This window comes from Anomalospiza imberbis, chromosome 1 (genome assembly GCF_031753505.1).
Source record: "Anomalospiza imberbis isolate Cuckoo-Finch-1a 21T00152 chromosome 1, ASM3175350v1, whole genome shotgun sequence".
Classification (NCBI taxonomy): Eukaryota; Metazoa; Chordata; class Aves; order Passeriformes; family Viduidae; genus Anomalospiza; species Anomalospiza imberbis.
Genome location: NC_089681.1, coordinates 71332399 through 71352433, shown reverse-complemented (window position 1 = coordinate 71352433; position 20035 = coordinate 71332399). Strand labels below are relative to the sequence as shown.

The following is a 20035-nucleotide window of genomic DNA, read 5'->3' as shown; positions in this document are numbered from 1 at the left end:
GACAGACAAACCTGCTGTAGTTAACCTGAAGAAATATTACTGTGACAGAGAGGCTACAAAACTAGGACCATAAGGAGTGAGAGAGTATTTAAGACAAAGAATATTGTTTAAGAGGCCATTAAAAATCTTTTAAATGAACAAATTTCTTCACAGCAAAGCTTGATTTATCTCTTTGGAGCAAAACTCAGTTTTGGCTTCTAAAACACAAAACTGTGTCTGTGTTGAAGAACTCAGAATTTCATGCTCCAGAATCTGACCTACTCATTTGCATTCATCAATGTTGCAATCATTTTCCCCAGTTTAAAACTGACCCAATGAACTTCCAAGTCCTTCTTTTCATTCTCTTCTGCAGCAGCACATAGTGGCAACAACTGTTTGAACAACAGGCACTGGTATTTGAGTAGCTAGCATTTTGCATGCATCGAGAACAAAACATCTGCTGGAATCCTTCAGGGTGATTTTGCTCCTTTAGCGTGTTTGTTTCCTGTCCTGCCGAGTCTTAAGTCAATGATGCCCTATCAGCCTTAGTTCTGGGCACCCATAAGCATTTGAATCTTCTGCAGATGTATGCTATTTTAATATTGTTAAGTCTTAATTATTTGTTAAAAGACTAAAGGGTTTAGGATTAACCGTGCTATTGTATATCCAAAGACATGGAAGCTGGCCTAAGGTTCAGATGCAGACAGATCTCTGCAGAGCTTTGTGTATCCAGAGCAGCATAAGTGCTTTCACACAGCCTGAACTCCCAAAGCCCGCAGACCCGAGCCAGTCTGGGACAGACACAGCTTGCTTACTTCAGACCTGTGTTCTTGTGGCTTCTGAGCTGATAGACTGCCACACATCTAGGAGAAAATATATCCTCAAAGGAACAAAGAAAATAAAACTGCAAATATATTCATGAACATAACTTTATGTTCATGACTTTATGTTTGTAACTTTATGTCTGATAAACTGTACCCTTTCCTTTTTGCACACTGCTGCAATCAAAATTGTAACTCATACTATCCCACTCAGAAACAGGTAAGAGCTAGCAGAGTCCAGGCAGGTGACCTTCGCAGAAAATATGCAGCATACAGTCTTTAGTATACCCAGAACCAGTTGTAAACTGATGGCAGATAGACATAATTTATTACACATAACTAGAGAGAGGCACAGGAGAGACATGATTTCTTCTCAGGCCCACAGGTAACAAATAATGATGCCACTCACCGGGTATGTAGGAACACATACACCCTGAGAGGGAAAAGAATATGCAGTGCAATTTCCAAAGGTGCAATCCCTGTGAAGAATTAGGAATTGATGGATGCACAGAATCATAGATTCACAAGGGCTGGAAGAGACCTACAAGATTATCCAGTCCAACTGGCAGTCCACCCAGCATATCACTGTAGCCCCTAATCCGCTAAACAATATCACCCAGCACCAGATCCAGCTTTACTTTAAGGTTACCAGATGATGTCCTCCAGCTGTGTCTCTGCTGGTAAACCAGAGTGGAAGGCAGTTTTGAGTTCCATGATCAATGCTTCTGTATAGCTGCTACCTTGCTCACTAGCACCATTTTGATCTGGGCAAAGCAGTATTTTCCCAGAGCCTTGACATGTCTGAGAGGACAGAATATGTCAGGAGTGTTTTGGAAGAAGTTGACACCTGAGCATCATGTTTGGGGAAGGGAAAGGGTGAGAATTTAGGCAGGTAAACAAAAGCTGTGCTGTGCTACCAACTCCAGGGCCAGAGAACAGCTCCCTTTTACCAGTAGCATAGCTGTCGCTGCTAAGAAAAAAAAAACCAAAAATGTGGCAGAAGTTTACCTCCTTTGCTCCTGGCCTCCACATGCTCATTTGGGAGCATTAACTGATTCCACCACAGGACCTACAAGATGGGCACTTGGAAGCTGCAGTTAAGGCAGGCCTGCAGCCAGCATTTTACTGAAACACATGGCAGAAGTGTGCTGAGGGAAACAAGGTCTATCCAGGGACTTGCACAAGCACACACTGCCATGAGTGCACAGAAGTGCAAGGTTTGGAAGATGATTGGAAGAGGAATGACTTCTACTTCACCAGCAGCTTAGCACTGGTGGATGGCAGGGGCTTAGATGACAAATAGAAAGATCACATCCTACTGAAGGCATCTACAAAGAGATGGGGTCTTGAACCACTGCAAGGTGGTTTCTGACTCACCAAAGTCTTCTCTACACAACAACAGGTGTTTGTGCTCCTGATCCATATTTTATGCAGCACTAAAAGTGGCTGACAGGATGAGGAAATGTATTCACATATTGATAGTGAAAGACATTTTTCTTTTACAGAATATTTCCAAATTATATGTAGAGCTATACAGTAATTCTTTGAGTATATGAAATGACAAAGCATCATGCCTAGAGTGAGTATCATTCACAGAATTTAATGATCCAGCTGCAATAAGAAAAGAACAAATTCACAATAAATTTGACAAAAAATACCAATATGTAAAAGTACTATGTAACTGAAAAGGCTGGCCAGCATCTGTGAAAATGGAAGGAAATCAGCAAAACTAACTCAGATGCAGTAACTAGGATTCTTTACCCAAGAAAATATTATCTGGATGGGCAGTATTACAAAATTCTGAATTGATGGGTTTAACATTTTACTGGTCAGTTATTTACATTAAAGCATCTCTAGAAAGATCTGGAATACAACTGCCTTGCAAAAGGTATGCTGTATAGGTGACAGTTTAGTTGCTGCTTCAGCCTAGAAGTACTGGAATTTCCTAGCACCTGTTTTAATTTTTTTACAGTTTTGGAAGTATAGTAGCCTCAAGGTTGAGCATTCTGACATAGGCATTTTATAATTTCAAGGACAGACTGAAAGATTGGGAGCTTGTTCAACAAATTAATTTATATTTTGGAAAACTAAAAATTGCTACAAGAAATTGTCATTTTTAGAACAGAAAAAGCTAAAGTAGTATGAAAGTGATAAATATTCACTGCTGATAAAAATATTAACTTAAACAAAGTTAACACAAATGTCAATCTAATCCTTTCAGTAAAGTGTAAGAATCACTGCAAACTGGAGTTATTTGGAGATATTTCCATGATTTAAAAAAAAAAAAAGGAGGCACTTATTATTTATCTTCTGTACTTTGATGATTTCCTACACATCTCACCAGAACTATTTTCTATGCTTTTCTTAGATGATGACTTTGGGCTGCAGGGAAATGGTGCTTTGGAAAACCCAAATGGCCACCTGCACACATGCTTCATTTCACAATACAATTCTAGGACTTTGCTGAATCTTCCATCACACTGAGTATTACAGGTCTTCCCTTTACAGCCTCAGGGACGTTTTGGAAGACATTCATGTTCTCCACGTTTATGTTTAAATACTCTGAAATGCAATTATACTTTCTCCTACATAGCTATACTCTGGTAGGCAAGTGGCCTCTTCATAAGCACATCCAAACTGTACAGATTTTCTTAAAGAATGAGTGAAACACAAAGGACTTCTGCTGATTGTGAAAATTAGTTAAAAATCCACAGCAGGTGGCATTTCAATTATCTGCCTAGATAAAGCATAAAATCAAGAGTAAAGAAAAGGTGCAATAATAAAAAATACACCTGCTGCATTGTGCAGTGCAGGACAGAGCCTTCCTCTCTCTAAGTGGCTCCCAGCTGCTGCACTATGTGCTGAGCCCGACTGCTGCTAGGGTGGGGAGAGCAGAGGGGGAAAGGCACAAGGTACAGGACAGTGGCAGCTGCTGCTACAAGGAGTACAAGGAATAGAGCCTCTCTCCTTCCACAGCAGTCACTGCCGTCCACACCTGCAGCAGGAACAACAGCAATTCACCTTGTGAAACTGAGCAGCAGAAAGCGGGAGTTGTTTAAGCTGTTTTACCTTCTCAAATAACCTTTCCCCATCTCCTTCAAAATAAAAGTATTCAAGGAAAAAGGATAAATTCAGCCCCCAGTAACAGCATTTTGACATTCAGACTGAATGAAGTTCCTACGTGCTTTAAACTTTCACTGTGCAGCTTTACAGCCTCAGGGGTTTTACAGCACTGGATGTACTTAAAGACATGGGCTTTTTTCCCAGACTTTTTTAATAAACATGATTTTTTCTTGCACTGTGTGATAACAGCATAAACTGATTTCTACTCTATTATTTCTGAGCCTTAGCGCTGTACATTTTCTTCTTTTATAAGCCAATGAATACTGGTGATTTTTATTTTTATTTTTATTTTTCTGCTGCGCCACTTTATTACATAAAACAGTGTTATTGCATAAAACAGTTTTTGCAAATATCATCACCTCTTAAATTTACTAAGTTAATAGATGAGTTTAACTCAGTGTTCTAAACAAAAGGTATATGCCTTTTGCTTATGTTGCATGTTACAGATGAAAAGCAAAGTTGTCCATCTTTGAAAACTGTGCTACACTTCTGGTGAAGAGCTTTTGGTACAATTTGTTTCAAGATGTGTGGTGATGAAGAAACTGGTATTTTTTTTTAATAAAGCTAATTCCCTTTATCAATTCACTGTTGTTTGGTTTATTTTTTTCCCTAAATAGGCCATAGCCACTGATTTTTAATTTTATAAGAGGAGACTTCAGCTTAGCTGATGGCAAATGCACAAGATCTTGTGGATGAAGCCGTGGAATTTCTCAATTCAAACATTCCTGAAAATAAATTTTTCATTTACCCTTTGTTTTTCTCTCACCACAATAGAATATTATCTTAAGGCTATGAGATCACACAAACACTTTCATAGAAGTTGTTACAATTATTTCCTTTTGGTTTATGCATTCATGAACATAGTCCAAAGCCAATATGAAGTTGTATGTATGCACAAATTCATTCTGCCTAGCTATAATTTTGTGTATTTAAAGGCGACCCCTTTTACTGAGCTGTAAGAAGCCACCAAAAAAACCCTCTAAGGTAAAAAACACTACTTAAAAAATAATTTAAAAGGGGAGTTTGTAGTGATTTAGCCAAGGTTTAGAAAACACTTAGCCACGGCTCATGAAAAATGATTGCAAGAGCACCAATATTGCTTGCTGAGAAAGTAAAACTAGAAGATGAAAATAAAAAAATCAGACTCCTCACATAAATCATAGGGAAAAAATGGATGCTTATAGGTTATTTAATTATTTTGGTTACCTATTTTTTTAACAGATTAAGAACAAAAGTACCTCTAATGATAGTATCAAGCCTATTTTAGAGATCAGACTGGTTGACTAGTTGATAATAGAACGGGAAAAACATAAGTATTTGATAAGAATCTGTTCTGGTTTGGGGAAAAACAGGTTATGTGTTTATAGGAAGAGATGGCAATTAAATACTTTCCATTCCAGGAATAACTGAAAGGGATGTTAAAGTTGTGAAAGTCTTCTGAGCCAAATGCCTTTACATCAGAATTAGAGTCATGTTCTCTTAGAGCAGTCCTGGAGCACACAGAACAACATCCTCTGCTTGGCAGTAGGATTCTCACCTGGAAAGTGGGGGCACAGTCCCAGATTCCAGATCGTGCACCTCATAAAGGCTAGGATTAAATGCTTCAACAGAAAAAAAACCCCAAAACATACACACACAGTTATTTTTTTTTCATAAACTGAGGCTTGAACACAGGAGTCTTTTTCCCCCCTTCCCGTCAGAGATCCCGCAGCTGTGCATTAAGTTCCCCACAGGAGCGTGCGGGGAGGCTGAGCCGGGTGTTTCACTGTAGAGGCTGTGTCTCGCCGTGCTGCTGGGCACAGCAGCACACTGACCCCTTTGTAGACCTGGCCCCCATTAGCATTTGGCACGGCTGCAGCTGCTCCTGGCACGCTCCTCTAAGGCAAATGCCCACGCTGCAAGAAACATGTTGATGAAGCACAAGCGAGGACTCAAAGAACAACTGTGAAAGTGATGAAAGGCTTAGCTAGTGCAAAAGCAGGCAACTCGTTTATTTTGCTGACAAAAATGTTATGAGGCAAATTCATGATCGTCTACAAGCACTCTCATGGAAGGAACAGAAATTGGATCCTGTTGGGTCTGTCAGCCTATCGGCCAGAAAAATGGGATCCAGAAGCTGGATGATAAGGCTACACAAATTCCTAATAAGAAAGATGAACAGAATTCTAACACTGGCACTCAACAGCCATGGAAAAAATATGAAGGCTTGTGGAAGTGCATCTCCACCATTCCCGATTTTTAAACCAAGATGCGTTCCTTTTCTTCGAAAGACATGTAGGTCAAACAGAGACTACTTCATGTAACCAGCAGAGTCTGTTGAAGAATCCTTCTTTATCCCAGCAGGAAGCTTCATCTCAGTATCTCTAATTGCAACAGACCCTGGATCAAGAGCATTGTAAACTTTGAAGCTTTAAGGAAGCAACTTTTTTTATGTAAAATCTTACAGAGGATAACAAAGGAGTGACAAAACCAGTCAGATAGGCTCTGCCAAATTTCAAAATGAGTAGATGCTTTGGGACATCGATTTTTCTCTCTCATAGACTGAAGGTATGATTAACTTTTAAAATGTTAGGGGATGCCAATCAGTCACTGAAAGAGGTTGAAAAACTGAACAAGGTCCAGCAAAGGCCTATCAAATGCATTATAAGGCAGGAGAACCTGACATAAGAAGAAAGACTGAAAGAATGGTTGTTCAGCCAAGAGAAAGCTCAGAGAAGATACAATAGAAGATACAATTGCCTCACAGACCATGATTTATTTCTTTTTATTCTGTAGAGGTGATGTGTCTAAAAATACAACATCTTCTGAAAGTATTGTTTTAGATATACCAAATGTTAATGGTCTACACGGGTAAGAAAAATAAATAATTTTTGCAAACAACAACTTTAACCCAAAATAATTTTAGAGGAGTGGCAAACATTAATACTGCTTTAGCAGTGTATCGATGACTAGAAAAAAAGCCATAGGTTAACAAAAAACTGAAGAGTATTATTCTCTGATTTTTTCCACTATAAATATCAATAACTGTATTACTGACTTATTTAAATACTATATTAACTGCAGATGTCCACAGTTCTTGCTTAACATGCAGCACAACTTCGCAACCTTCACAAAAAAACACTCAACTAATCCAAATCAGCAAGAGAAAAGGAAAACTACCTTGCTCATCATTTAAAATTTCTACGGAGAATTACATCTCAGAACACATGTTGTTTACCAGACTTCAATTTCAGTATTCCATAGAACATATTTCTGCAGCCATAACTGGAAATAAAATGTATTTTCCTGAACAACAAGTTACAAGGCAGGACATCTGTAAAATCACTTTGAGGCACAGTGTTCCTCAAAGTAAGCCATAAGTATCTCAAAAGGTTATTTGCTACTGTTATTTGCTAAAACTATTATTTGCTTTGTTCTTAATGCTATTCATAATAAATAGTACGATGTCTGTCTTTCTTGTTCTATTAGTATGTTTATAAAAATGTGTTTATTTTAAAGATTCAGTATCATTTTGATGCAAAAGTTAAAATAATTCTGTTTCCTTGACATGACATAACTATACTAAAAAACCAAACCCCTGTCTTTGTTTTTCAGAATGAAATCTTAACGTTTTCCTTAAAAAATACAAATGTCTATCAATGTCAGCTGGGATCGTCACAGCACTACAACTAAAATTGTAATAATTCACATTTAAAAGATCTTCTGTAAAAGAGTAAGGAAAAACAACTCCTAATATTTGGATTTTTACAAATTATTAATCTGCAGTATGTCATGTGGTAGATTATCAGAGTTGAGTTACGATCCAAGACGCAACTGCAAACCCAGATGGGTTCCCAAAATGTCATGGAGTCTGGAGCCAGCCAGTCTTGTTCAATCATTGGGACCAATCAGGGTGAGGCAGTAGAATTCCTATAAATGGCTGAGAGCTACAGAAGGAGGACAAGACCTAGAGCAGACTTGTAGAGGGCAATGTCTTCACAGCAGAATTTTAACCCAGCTGACTCGAGCATATTCACAGGAACAATGTCAAAGGTAACATTTCGCTACTTGGAAAAATTCCTTGGTCTTGGAATGAAGGCCTTAGTGGGGTAAGGAGATGAACAATGTTCTTTACAAACCAGAGGGGTAGGGCACCTACCACACTACAGCTGCATCACATATTTTTTCAGGAATTTAAGTTTTCACATTGTAAGCGCTACATGGCTGTAGATTCCACCACTTTTTTGTGTAATTCAGGAAGACATAACATTACTGACGCCCTCATTATTAGAAAGCAAATTACCTGTGATTAGCAATTCAGAAATCAAGACAGAAGTAAGTTTATACTCCAAGCACCCACTAAGGCACACCTGGCTCATTTACCAGGCAACTCAAGGCACAGTTTATCATTAACTCCACAAAACACCTACCTGCCAAACCAAGTGCTCCTTTACAACAGCTGTACCTGACAGACAGACGCTCAGCACAATCGTGTGAGACGCAGAGGTCACGATGCTGGCAACTATAGCATCCCTCATGTTGAAGGGCAGCATGGTGTACACCACAAAAATGATGAACAAGAAAAATGATACCTGTGCAAGACACCAAGACAAAAAAAAAAAAAAAAGAAGCATGTCAAATTCACTTTGGAATAAGATTTTAAAAATAGCATTTGATTTTGAACTGTCTTCAGCATAAAGTTACACACCAGTTTTCACGGGAAAGTCATTGCTAAACATTGAAGAAAATTGATTTAGGAAGAATTAATTTTTAAGAGTTGGAAAATTTATATTCTGTTAGACTTAAGAGGTGTGGTTTCAAGATACTAAATCATGGTTTCACACCTACAAAATATTCCAAACTTTTAAAATTTTACTTCAAATTTATACTTTCAAATTTTTATTTTTATTAATACTTTATTTACAAGTAAAGAATAATATTGACCAGGACTGGTCAATTCTCATTGTGACCTGCATTACAAAACAATCTGGCAAACTCCTCACAGAGTCTTAATTTCAGTACAGAGAGATTTTGTATATCCTGATGTCCTAAAAATTCACAATATCATATACATGAAATTATGCAAAAAAAAAAAGCTTAAGTTCAGCCAAGAAATTTGATGTAACAAGGTTGTATTTCATAAGAATCTACATGACCTATGTCAAATTCCATAAAATCACTACATTTTAAGGTAATACATTTATTTAATCATGAAAAACAGCTTCAGTAAATCACAGACCATATGCAGAATCTCCTGTCAGCTTCTTTTAAAGGGTACTAGCATCCAAACTAACCTTATGGAACAAATGCACAGCCCAACCCATAACAGCAAAAGGGATTCCTTTGCTATACTTAGGAAAATATATATTTGATGCTGTGCTTATATTCCAAACCCCACCGCACATTTGAGAAAATGTAACTAGATTTGGGACACAGGTTTTGCACACATAAGTAGACAATTCTGAAAATGTGCCAGCTTGTATATAATTATATCTCAATGGAAGGCTTTCCATCAGCTTGAGTTGAGTTGCAAGCCTATTCACCATCCAGCAGTTGCATACAGACAGTACAGAACACAGAAAACTCCCAGGCAGGCATGAGCAAGAGTAATTTGCTGCTCACTTCCCTTAGTGCCAGTCTGTATTCTTCACATCTGCATGTAACAACTACGTAGTCAAAACTGAAGTCTAAGGTATGTGCCTCTGTAGGACAGTGGAGGCATTCTTTTTTATCATGGGGACAGAACCAGATGGAGAAGATGTCCATTTCTGTTATCCATTCATCTTTCTCCAATCCCTCCATTAAGATCAATCCAGCTCCTTCTTGATCTCTCATACCCTTTTCAATGCTGTCAGCTCTCCCATGTACTCAAGGGTCAAATACTTCAAAGGCATGAAATGAAAGAGAACTACAAAGGAAATGAGGGATAACAAGAAAATACAGCAAGAAAAATGCCAAGCTTTTGCTTTGCCTCTCTACTCTTCCAATCTACCAACAGATACCACAAGAAAACAAAAGTGTTTGGTTTCAGTCCAACCTAGAAGTGACTGGTTGGTTTCAGTCCTCCCTAGAAGTTTTCACAGTGATCAAATGTTAATAAAACCAACAGCAAAGAAAAGGGTGTACAAACTTGGTCTAGTAAGAGAAGGGTTATACCAGTATGATGTTTTAAAACTGTCCAGGCTAAGGAAAAATCAACTATGATATTGATAGAACCAACTGGGAGTTTTAAAACTTGGGAAAGGTATAGAAAGCACTGGCAGTTTAGAAAAGAGAAATATAGCATGTGCTTTTGAAAGGCTGGGAAAAGGGTAAATCTCATGAGCTTCACTTTAATTCCTGTAGAAGTAACAGCCAATATATGCATATACAATATGCATATACAGCAATTCATAATCAAGAGTCCCAAAAGTTAAGAAAAACACAGGTAATAGCAAATGTGATTTTTGCTAAGAACAAATCATGTGAAAGCAATTACATCTTCTGCCATGAAAACCAGCATCAGTATAGGGAAAATCCAAATAATGAGATAGGCAGCAACAAGGGATGTGAAAGGTCCTCTAATGCAGGCGTAAGATGAACAGAGGCAAAAGGCAAAGTATCCTACTAGCATGTAAGATCAGCTGCCTAAAATATGTTTCCAGCTAAAGGCCAGGCTGAATGGGGCCCTGAGCAAACTCCTCTGGTGGAAGGTTGCCCTTCCCATGGCAGAGAGGTTGGAAGTAGATGATCTTTAAGTTTCCTCCAACCCAAACCAGTCTGTGATTTTAATATTAAAAAAAAGTTTGAGGAAGAATCCCAGATCCAAGTCTTGGAAGAAGGATTTCAAACGCCCCCATTCTTAGTGATTTTTCATGTAAACAAGGTTTTGTTGTTTACAAGTTTAACTTTCTCATTGCCTATGTGGTATTCACATATGTGTGAAAATTTTATTATTAGAAAATAGAAAATTATTCTTCTTTAACTGGTTTGTCTCAAAAAATACAACTTGCATATTTTTTAATATCTGACTTTATAGACAAACTAAAGGATCCACTCCATTTGTGTGGAACATGCTATGTACTTTTCCAAACTTACAAGTGGATGTAGGACGGAGTATGCTGCTGCTGCTTTTCAACATTGACGTAAAACAGGCTACTAAGCATGTGAGCAAGATTTTGACATTTTGCAATGCTTCTAGTGATATCAGCTGTATCAGGTCCATATTCCTTGTCTATCTGTAAACAACTGTTTTATAAATCACCTCACTGCTTTCCTGGGTCAAAATAAATGAATAATTTCAACATTCAACAACTACAAACAGAGAACACTTTTAGGAGATTCAGCCCCTGTTGACATTACATATTCAAATAGGCTGGGTTGCAGAGGAACTGTGTCAAAAAAAAAATTGATTTAAAAATATTGACCCTTCAATTCTTATATTTGCATATATTTGCAGTTTTGAAATTTGGTATGAGAATGCTGTTGCAAAGCAGAACATCTATCAGTCACACTAAGGCAGAAACTCTCCTCCAAAATACATGTAAGAAACGGCACCTATCAATAGCTCTTTAATTTTTTGTCACACTACTTTTCCCCTATTTCTAGTAGTAGTCAGTCATGCTAAGGCAGAAACTCTCCTCCAAAATACATGTAGGAAACGGCACCTATCAATAGCTCTTTAATTTTTTGTCACACTACTTTTCCCCTATTTCTAGTAGTAGTCTAATGACCCAAGAGAGCTCCTTTTATCACAGAGGTTGCTTTTTTATTTCACAATGGTTGAAGAGTTTTTTCCCCATGTAAGCCTCAAATAAGATGCTCCTACCTTTCATCTTCATCACAGACATACATAGTATGTAAGACTTGGGACTTTTCAACATATTTCAAAATGCCGGTGTATTTAAGTTTAATATTGTAGAAGATAACACTCAAAGGTTTTTCAGCAGGTAGAAAGAGGAACAGAGTTCTTGGTCTGAGTCAAAATCTGCAGAACGATCACCATTGCCTCTTTACTGTCTGCCCTTTACCATTGATCTTTATCATGAATGGCCCTTTCCATTATCATTTTGTAAGAACTCGCAGAATATTGCTGATAACAACATTAAAAAGCAGTGATGCCAAGCTCTGAAACACACCACTAAGTCACTGCAAGACTTACTAATGCCAGTGATCACAGCATGCCTGCACTTGGTGTGTGTTTCTGCCAGTAAACACAGTTAATTTACAGTGTTTTAAATTTTAATTTTTGACACTATTAAAAGTAGCCTGTTCCACCAAATTGTGCCACAATCACAAGGCTTGTTGCTGTTATGTTGAAAGCAGTCTTTCATGCAGGTCATCACTACAACTGTCTAGCTGAAATATGCTTTTTGTCCTGATCTGAACTCACACTGCTTTAGGCATTTGATTCTCAGATACTTTATCCATGAGTTTATGCTATCCATACCTTGGAGATGGGAGTGCTTGAGCAGTGATGGTGTGCATCACAGCATGTAGCGTTCACTTTTGGCTAACACCGGTGCAACATCTTCCACACAAGTACGTAGCTTTCCTGCTTTGATTGAGGATTATCCAGGACTCTGACCAATCACTCTTGACTGTCAGAGCTTAGCAAACTCTGAGTGGGTTTTCTGCTCTCTGTATTTCTTCTCCCATAACTCAGCAGGGTCACATTATCATCTACTATGTAAGCAGTTCTTTCCACAGAGATTTAAATGATTTAAAGGGTTCACTGCCATAGCGTAGCTGCCTGGATGGGTATGTAAGAGATGGTTTTCCTGCAGATTTTATGCAGCTGTTTTCAGAAGGGCAGCAAAAGTTCACATACATTGGTGCAGTGATGCCACTGGAGAGAGCTGGATACAAAATGGTAAAATGACACCATGGTGTGGGATATGATGATCATGAACCCTTTCAAAAACTCATTCTTGTCACAGAATACAATGCAACTATGACTAAACATCTTCAGCATGCAAAATGGAAAGATTCAGGCTGCACGAGGTAGAGAAGTAGATCCTTCTTTAAGTTAAACCCATTCTGAGCACTTTTCATGTTGGCAGTTTTGTTCCAGTACCTCTAGATGTACATTGGCTACTACAGCCTTTAATCTGTTCTGTTGACTGTCAGCTAGGAGAACTGGTATGAAGTTGATAATATTTGGTGTTTTGCAGACGTTGCTATTGGAAATGTCACTAGTTTGGACTGATGGCACAAACTACAGTGGACCCAAGCCACGAATCTATGCTGGTTTTTGTGGATACAACCTGTTCTGAGACACCTTGTCTCCCTTGTGTCACCAGTTTCTACTCTTCAGTGGGGTTGCCTTAACTCCACGAAAAGAGTACGTGGAGTAGAAATTTTAACATATTTTACAAATTAAAACTGTCTTTCCTAGCACACAGGGTATCATAGGGGATGTTGCTTTGGAACTGAGAACAACTGTAAAAAAGATACTAATCATTCATTTTATACAAATTATGTTCCAACAATGACTCACGATTTCCCACCTAGACAGCCTTTTTAACACTGTGTTAAGATGGTTAATCATAACAGGCTTGGCATGTGTAAAATTCACTCAAGCTAATGTTACTCTGACCAGAATTTTCCCCTGAGGAGCACGATACCTTGGCTCTGAAGCCAGCCTGCAAATTTAAATGTACCATTTAAATTTGGGAATAGCACTTCTTTGGACACAGCCAGCAGTAGTGAGGCTACAGCTAATAAAATATCTGTAGTTCTTTAGGATAACTGCAACAGTGCTGGCTGTTCACTGTATAACCATAATTAAACTGGTAAGACTACAAAAACTCAAACGAAGTAGCCAGCCCACTAAAGGATCACTTTCAGAGGTTTTTCAAGATCAGCTTCCACATCACTGTGTAAAAGGAGCAAAAATCATCAGCTAATTGAAGAATTGTCCCTTGGAAAGACACTTAGATTCCAGCCACTGATTTCAAATGTTGTCTGTATACCTAATTGCACAGAAGATGTTCTAGCTTTTCTATAGAAATAGCTAGGTTTCATAAGATTTGGTACGACCTACTAATCTTATAAACTAGTTACAAATACTATGTTTAATACAATGTATGTTTTATGGCATTAGAAGGGTATTTATACAAGCTATAAACTCTATATTAAAAACTTTGTGTTGGCAGTGTAAAGGTTGCAAATATGTAACACTCTTTGCCACTGTAATTCTGAAGTCCAGCCCCTAAACTTCTACCTGGACAATGTTCAAAGAATAAAACAAGCTACACACATAAAACAAAACAAATTTAGAATACGAAAATCAGCTTCTGTTCTGAGTCATCTATAAAAAGGCCAAAATTATAAAAGCATTGGATAAGTGAAGGTGGAAATGTTGTTCACCAAACCCTGAAACACCAGAAGAAAGGGTACTTAATGGAACTAGAAGGTTGGTTGAAAAAAGATGAAAAGGAAGCCACTATCCTTAGTGGATAGTGATGCTCTTGAACTTACACTATCAGGATCAAAAATATATTAAACTAATTCATGAACTCCTTATCCATAAACCAACAATAAAAAAACAGGGCAGGGAAATGCACCCTCTGATGTCACTAACGTGGAGGCTGGCCAAGGTGTGAAGGAAATTGAACACACAAAGTGATCAATTTGGCATGCTGCCTAGCAGCTTCTCTTGCAACTCTTGGAGACACATTACCGTGCTAGACGGACCATGGCCTTACCCTGCAGGACATTCTTGTGTTCTGGTGCTAAGAGTCAAAAGTGCTTCAGAGGAAAAGCAAAAGACAAAGCAGTTATGACACAGTACCCTCCCTGACTTTAAAATTAAGCAAGACAATTCAGAAGAAGAAATGAAATCCCAGTGAGATTATGAAAAGAAGCCTTGTAGAACCATTCCCTAGTTAGAAGGGAACTAGGAGAGGAAAGTTGAACTTTGAGCAACAACAGGATAAAACACAAAAGGAGCTGAATATTAATTTGCATAAAAATAATGGTTCCCAAGTGCCTGGTATGCCATAAACCTCAAGAATAAAGTCAACAAGGAAGATTTGTTTGTGATATACTCCACAAAATCGTGTCTGAAATAAATTACTACTTCACTGTTTTTACCAAACATAAAGTTTTATTTTCCAATAATTATCATAGAAGTAGTAAACAACTCTGCAAATCATGCCTTGTTCTTGATCATAGAGAACTCTCAAAGTAATAATCCCTTTCTTTTGATCATGGGTCTGGGTTTAAATGTCATCAGGAAACAGTCATTACAAGCCTCTGCCAAAAAATTAGCAACAACCGTTAGCAAAATTGGACAGAATAAAAGTTGATTGCACTAAAATGGATATTTTAAAAATAATTTTACAATAAGAGACCTTCAAATGTGCTCCTGAAGTCACATATTAATGTGATACTAAGATGAAAGACTCCTGGAAATGAAGAAAAATTCATGTTTGAAATAATCATGATACAAACTGATTGTGTGCTGTCTACTATGTGATTGCCTTCTGTGTCACAGAACCTTTTCTTTCACTGCATGGGACCAGTAAGAGAGACATGAGATTTTGAAGGAGTGACTCAAGGAATATCAGCAGTGACCCACCAATTCATAACAATTTTTGGTCCTTCCTGCTACAAAAAGAGGAGACTGAGCTACTAACATTTCTAGTAGATTTGAGATTATTCCTGAACACACTCAGAAAAGAAAGAATTTCTTTTACCTCCTAACACCTTGTTTTTACCATCATTCCTTTCCTCACTTAATTCTCATCTTTCTGCTGTATCTTTCCACCCTTGTTTCAGCCACATTATAATCTAAGCAGTCAAGAAGACAGATTCGTTCTGCTGCATCATTGCTAAATCCCTGTAAGCAGAAAGACAACTTCATAAAGCACCATATAGCCCAACAACGGCATCTGTTGGCAGTGATTTCACTCTTAACTGGACCAGATGACAGTAACCCATGTCTTTGTTTTTTTTCAGTGATGAGAAAAGTGAAAACCATCAGAGATAGTGAATTCATTGTTCATCCTTGTTATCTTTCCCTCCTGTGTTTTACTGTGTTAAATATTAAGGTCAGAAACCTAGAATTGCAGCAATAATTCCAGATCATCACAGCAAGGATTTTCTCTAAAAGGGACAGTTGATACCCTCTTTCATGCTATCTTAATAATTTTTTTTTTGTTTAATCTAAGGACAGTGATAAAGATATTATAGCATGTTATTAAAACTAAAGCCTTGTCTTTCTATGCCATCAAAAAAGCAAATTTATTTAATTCTCGCTAAGACCATGCTGCATCCTATTCAGAAGTCTAAACTGCAATTAAATTAACACATTTAAAAGTGGAAAGATCCAAATAATTATACAGTATATGTAAACAGACTCAAGTCCAAAGCAATGAGCTCCATTATCACATGGACTATTAAGGAGGTAATTTTACAACACCCAAGCACCATACGTCAAATTTTAAGGTAGTTGAGTAAGAACATACGTTGAAAACATTTTCAGAGTTTGTATGAAGAGACATATACAACTGTGAAAGAAACATAAAATACATAAAACCTCAGTCTAGTTAGAAAGGATGTGAAAACCCATGTTAACATATGCATGCTTGCACATAGACAGAAATTATGAGCAATGACAGCAATTAATTTAAATTAAAAAATCAAATGAGCTAGTACCACAGAAGAATATACCACACTTCAGGAGATCCAAGGAGTTTTTTCTACATATTAGACATAAAAGAAGCCTAACAGTGAATTTTATCAACTATTGTAAGAGAAAGTAAAACTGTTAATTCCAACAAAAGAAAATCAGAACAATCAAATAAAAAAGCCTGTTCTCTATCAAAGGAAAAACTAAAGGATGTGTTTACATCATGCTAAACAATAACTGTGGTACATTTTTATGTTCCAAAATATTAGCTCACAAGTATATAAAGCCACAGATACTAGTGCTGAGAAATTTTGTAACAGCAGGTCCAATAAATCATGCTCCAGCATCTTATAAGAGTTCATGATTATGTAAGTTTATTTTCCATACTGCCTATACACCAGGCCAGCCCCAGAGAACTGAGGTAAAATTAGATTGGTAAAAGGAAAAAGTAAGAAATAAGAACAGAAAATAAATGGTCAACATTTATACTGAGAGGATGAATTCAGAGGACTCAAATTTATTCAATGTCATCCTAAATGTTTTTAAAAAGGAGTGGAACAGTGATGTGGCAATGACTGGTGGGGTTTTAACATTGTTCAGGGTATTCAAAATCAGCAAAATGTGGGAAAAGTTGCAGAAGTGATTCACACTGCTGTGACTGGGTCATAGCAGATGAAACCCAACAAGATAAATGCAAAATAGGAATGAAGAAAGGAATTTCAACCAAACACCTCCGGAAGTGGGCTTGAGCTTAGTTGTTATATCCTCTGACAAATATACAAGACTCACTGTGAACAGCTCTTAGAAAAAATGAATGATAGCAGGGGCTGAAAGGACAAATGAAAGAACACCAATTATTAGGAAAAGAATAGAGAATCAAGCATCATGATGACATTGTATGAATCCATGATGTGAGCATTTCTTGAATAATTCATGCATTTCCGTCCCTGTAGCGGTGAGTTTCGGTGGGAGGAACCCACTGGAGGTGTCCCTGGGGTGCCCCCCTAGGCTGTGAGTTCTCTGGTAGCAGCCGGCAGGCAAGGAGACTCCACACGGCTTCTGAGGGTGCTCATTAGATGAGGGTTTATTGGGGGTCCTACCCCCGGGAGGCAGCATGGTTTCTGAGGGAGAGGGGGGAAAGGGGAGGGGGAGAGAGGGGCTGAGAGAGCACCGGCCAGGAGAGCCGGCGAAGAGAGAGAGCGAGAGACCCGTACCCCTGGCACACTGAACAGGGAGATTCAAAGTGGGCGCGGAACAGATCGGGCCAATGGGATTACAGACACAGGATACTGCAGGGGAGGATCACAGGCTTGGAATAAACCCTACATTTTCGAGGGATGAGACAGAGCATACCATTTAACTAAAATATAACACCACATCTCCCCACCTTAAAAAAAAAGTCAAGGGAAAAAGAAACCATGTTGGTAACACCCTCCCTTCAGCATTCTCTTCTCTAGGCTGAATAGCCCCAGCTCTCTCATCCTGCCTTCAAATGAAAGATGTTCCAGTCTCTCGGTCATCTTTGTGGCTCTTCACTGGACTCACTCACTTAAAACTGAGGTTAAAACTTAAAATTTGAGAACTGGGGAGTCCAGGACTGGACCCAGAACTTCAGATTTGATGTCACCAGTGCCAAGCAGTGAAAAAGGATCACCTCTCTCAAACATTAGGAAGTGCATAGCTCTTCCTAAAGGAGCCCAGGGCATGATCACACAACCATGTCCAGTACCACCCAAAAACCAGAGGAAGTATAAGCCCTGACAGACCTGTGCCTCTGACATACTGACCCACTGGAACATCACAGACACCAGAGTAGCCTTAACAACACACTGAGAAGCCCTGGAAATCTGAGTTCATTATTGTCAGAGAATCCAACAAGAGCTATGCTTGAAAATAAAGAAGGAGGTGAAACAGGAGCATACAGACAGCAACTCTGAGGAGCCATTTCCTTTACAGTTCAGAAGCCCTCCTTTCCTTGAGATATTCAAGTGTCAGCAAAGGGCAGCACTCCCGGGTGACTGACATTTGCTGTGGCAGGTGTCAGAACGAAGGGAAAATAACCAGACAGTGATAAAGGGTCATGGTTGGGGTATATCTGGTAGAAAAATTTAAGTCAGTGAAGTGCCTGAACAAAGGAGACTTGGAGTTACTTTGCACGAATCAATAGTTTCATATAGCAGCTCAAGTCAGAAACTGCTGCAAAAGAAAAACATGATGAATTTACATGACTCTGCTTATAGAAAGATGATAACCTGACAAGATGGGTTTTTTGCAAATTATGGTTTAATCTAAGCATGTATTTTAGGCAAAACAGAAAAGAAACTCAAGACATTGCCAAGAAAAGGAGCCTCTTGATGACTGTCATGAAATACTGTGACTGTGTACAGAGTAGTAGTAGCATAATGTTAATGGGAAAGGAAGGAAACAAATTTCTTCTTTCGGAGAGCTGCCAAAATAGGACACAACACCTCCTCGGTAAAACTCATTAATCATAGAAACAACATGCCTAGAAGTGTATGTCATCAAAAAAAGTGGACAAAACCATGTTCAGAGAAACTAAATTGTGTGGGGAAAAAAAAGAGAAAAAATCACAGCTTTTAGTCATCATGAGGTTAAAACAGCTTTTGTAGCACTTACTGAAAAACCTGTGTTATTTTCCTGTAACACCTGCCTTTCCCAAAGACTTTAAAATCATCTGCTAAAACTTTCCCACAGACTTTAATACAGGATGAAATTACCACTCTGGTTCTTGCACAGTACCTTTAGGACCTCAGTCTAAAGGTCCTAGCTCAGAGCTTCCTACTTGCAACCTTGGCTGTTATGCCCATGGGCCATAATATGGGCCAAGCCATATTGGGCCAACCACTGCTACTGTGCTGGACTGCATGGAAAAGGATTGCCACTGGCAATATCACCTCTTTTCTCCCATGCCCTTCTCCCTCTCTTCAACTGTGGGGTTTCATTTATATTAGAGAACCCAAACATAAGCATGCAGGGATCTCAGCAACTGCTGACATCACCGTGTTCTAGTCAGCACTACCAGCACCCCATGCAGGAACCATCATCTGGGAGTCTGAACAGCTCCTGAAGAGAACCACATAGCCACAACAGGGTTAAGTGTCACAGGGAGAGCCACATGCTGAACTAGAGGTGACATGCAGGAAAGGATGTTGGAGTGCCCCAGATGCTACTCCTCCAAGATGGCCACTGGGAGGAGTTTGTCTTCTCCCTTTTCTCACTCCTTCTTATTTTGTTTCTCTTTCTTCGCCATTACAGTCAACACATGCCATCAGCTACAAACCCTGCCAATAACTCTCTGCACATGAGAACCTGTCCTAACATCTCTTACTTAACATTGTCTTCTCCCTCAACTTTTGAAGTCTACAAAGTGTATTTCCAGTGTCAGAAATCACTTTTTTCTACATCAGAAAGTAGTCAGATTTTGATGGCCACTAATGTGCCAGCCTCCACATGAACATCGGGAACCAACATCGCTAGCAGCCCGGATGCTGCTTCC

General features: G+C 38.6%; 1 protein-coding gene across 1 annotated transcript in view; it reads right to left on the bottom strand.

Moving 5' to 3' along the window:
* ADCY2 (adenylate cyclase 2) overlaps positions 1-20035 on the bottom strand; it is a 203279-nt gene that overhangs the window by 130641 nt on the left and 52603 nt on the right. The window contains exon 3 of the mRNA XM_068196378.1: positions 8333-8494. Within this exon, the coding sequence (XP_068052479.1) occupies positions 8333-8494 (162 nt within the window). The remainder of the gene's footprint in view (positions 1-8332; positions 8495-20035) is intronic.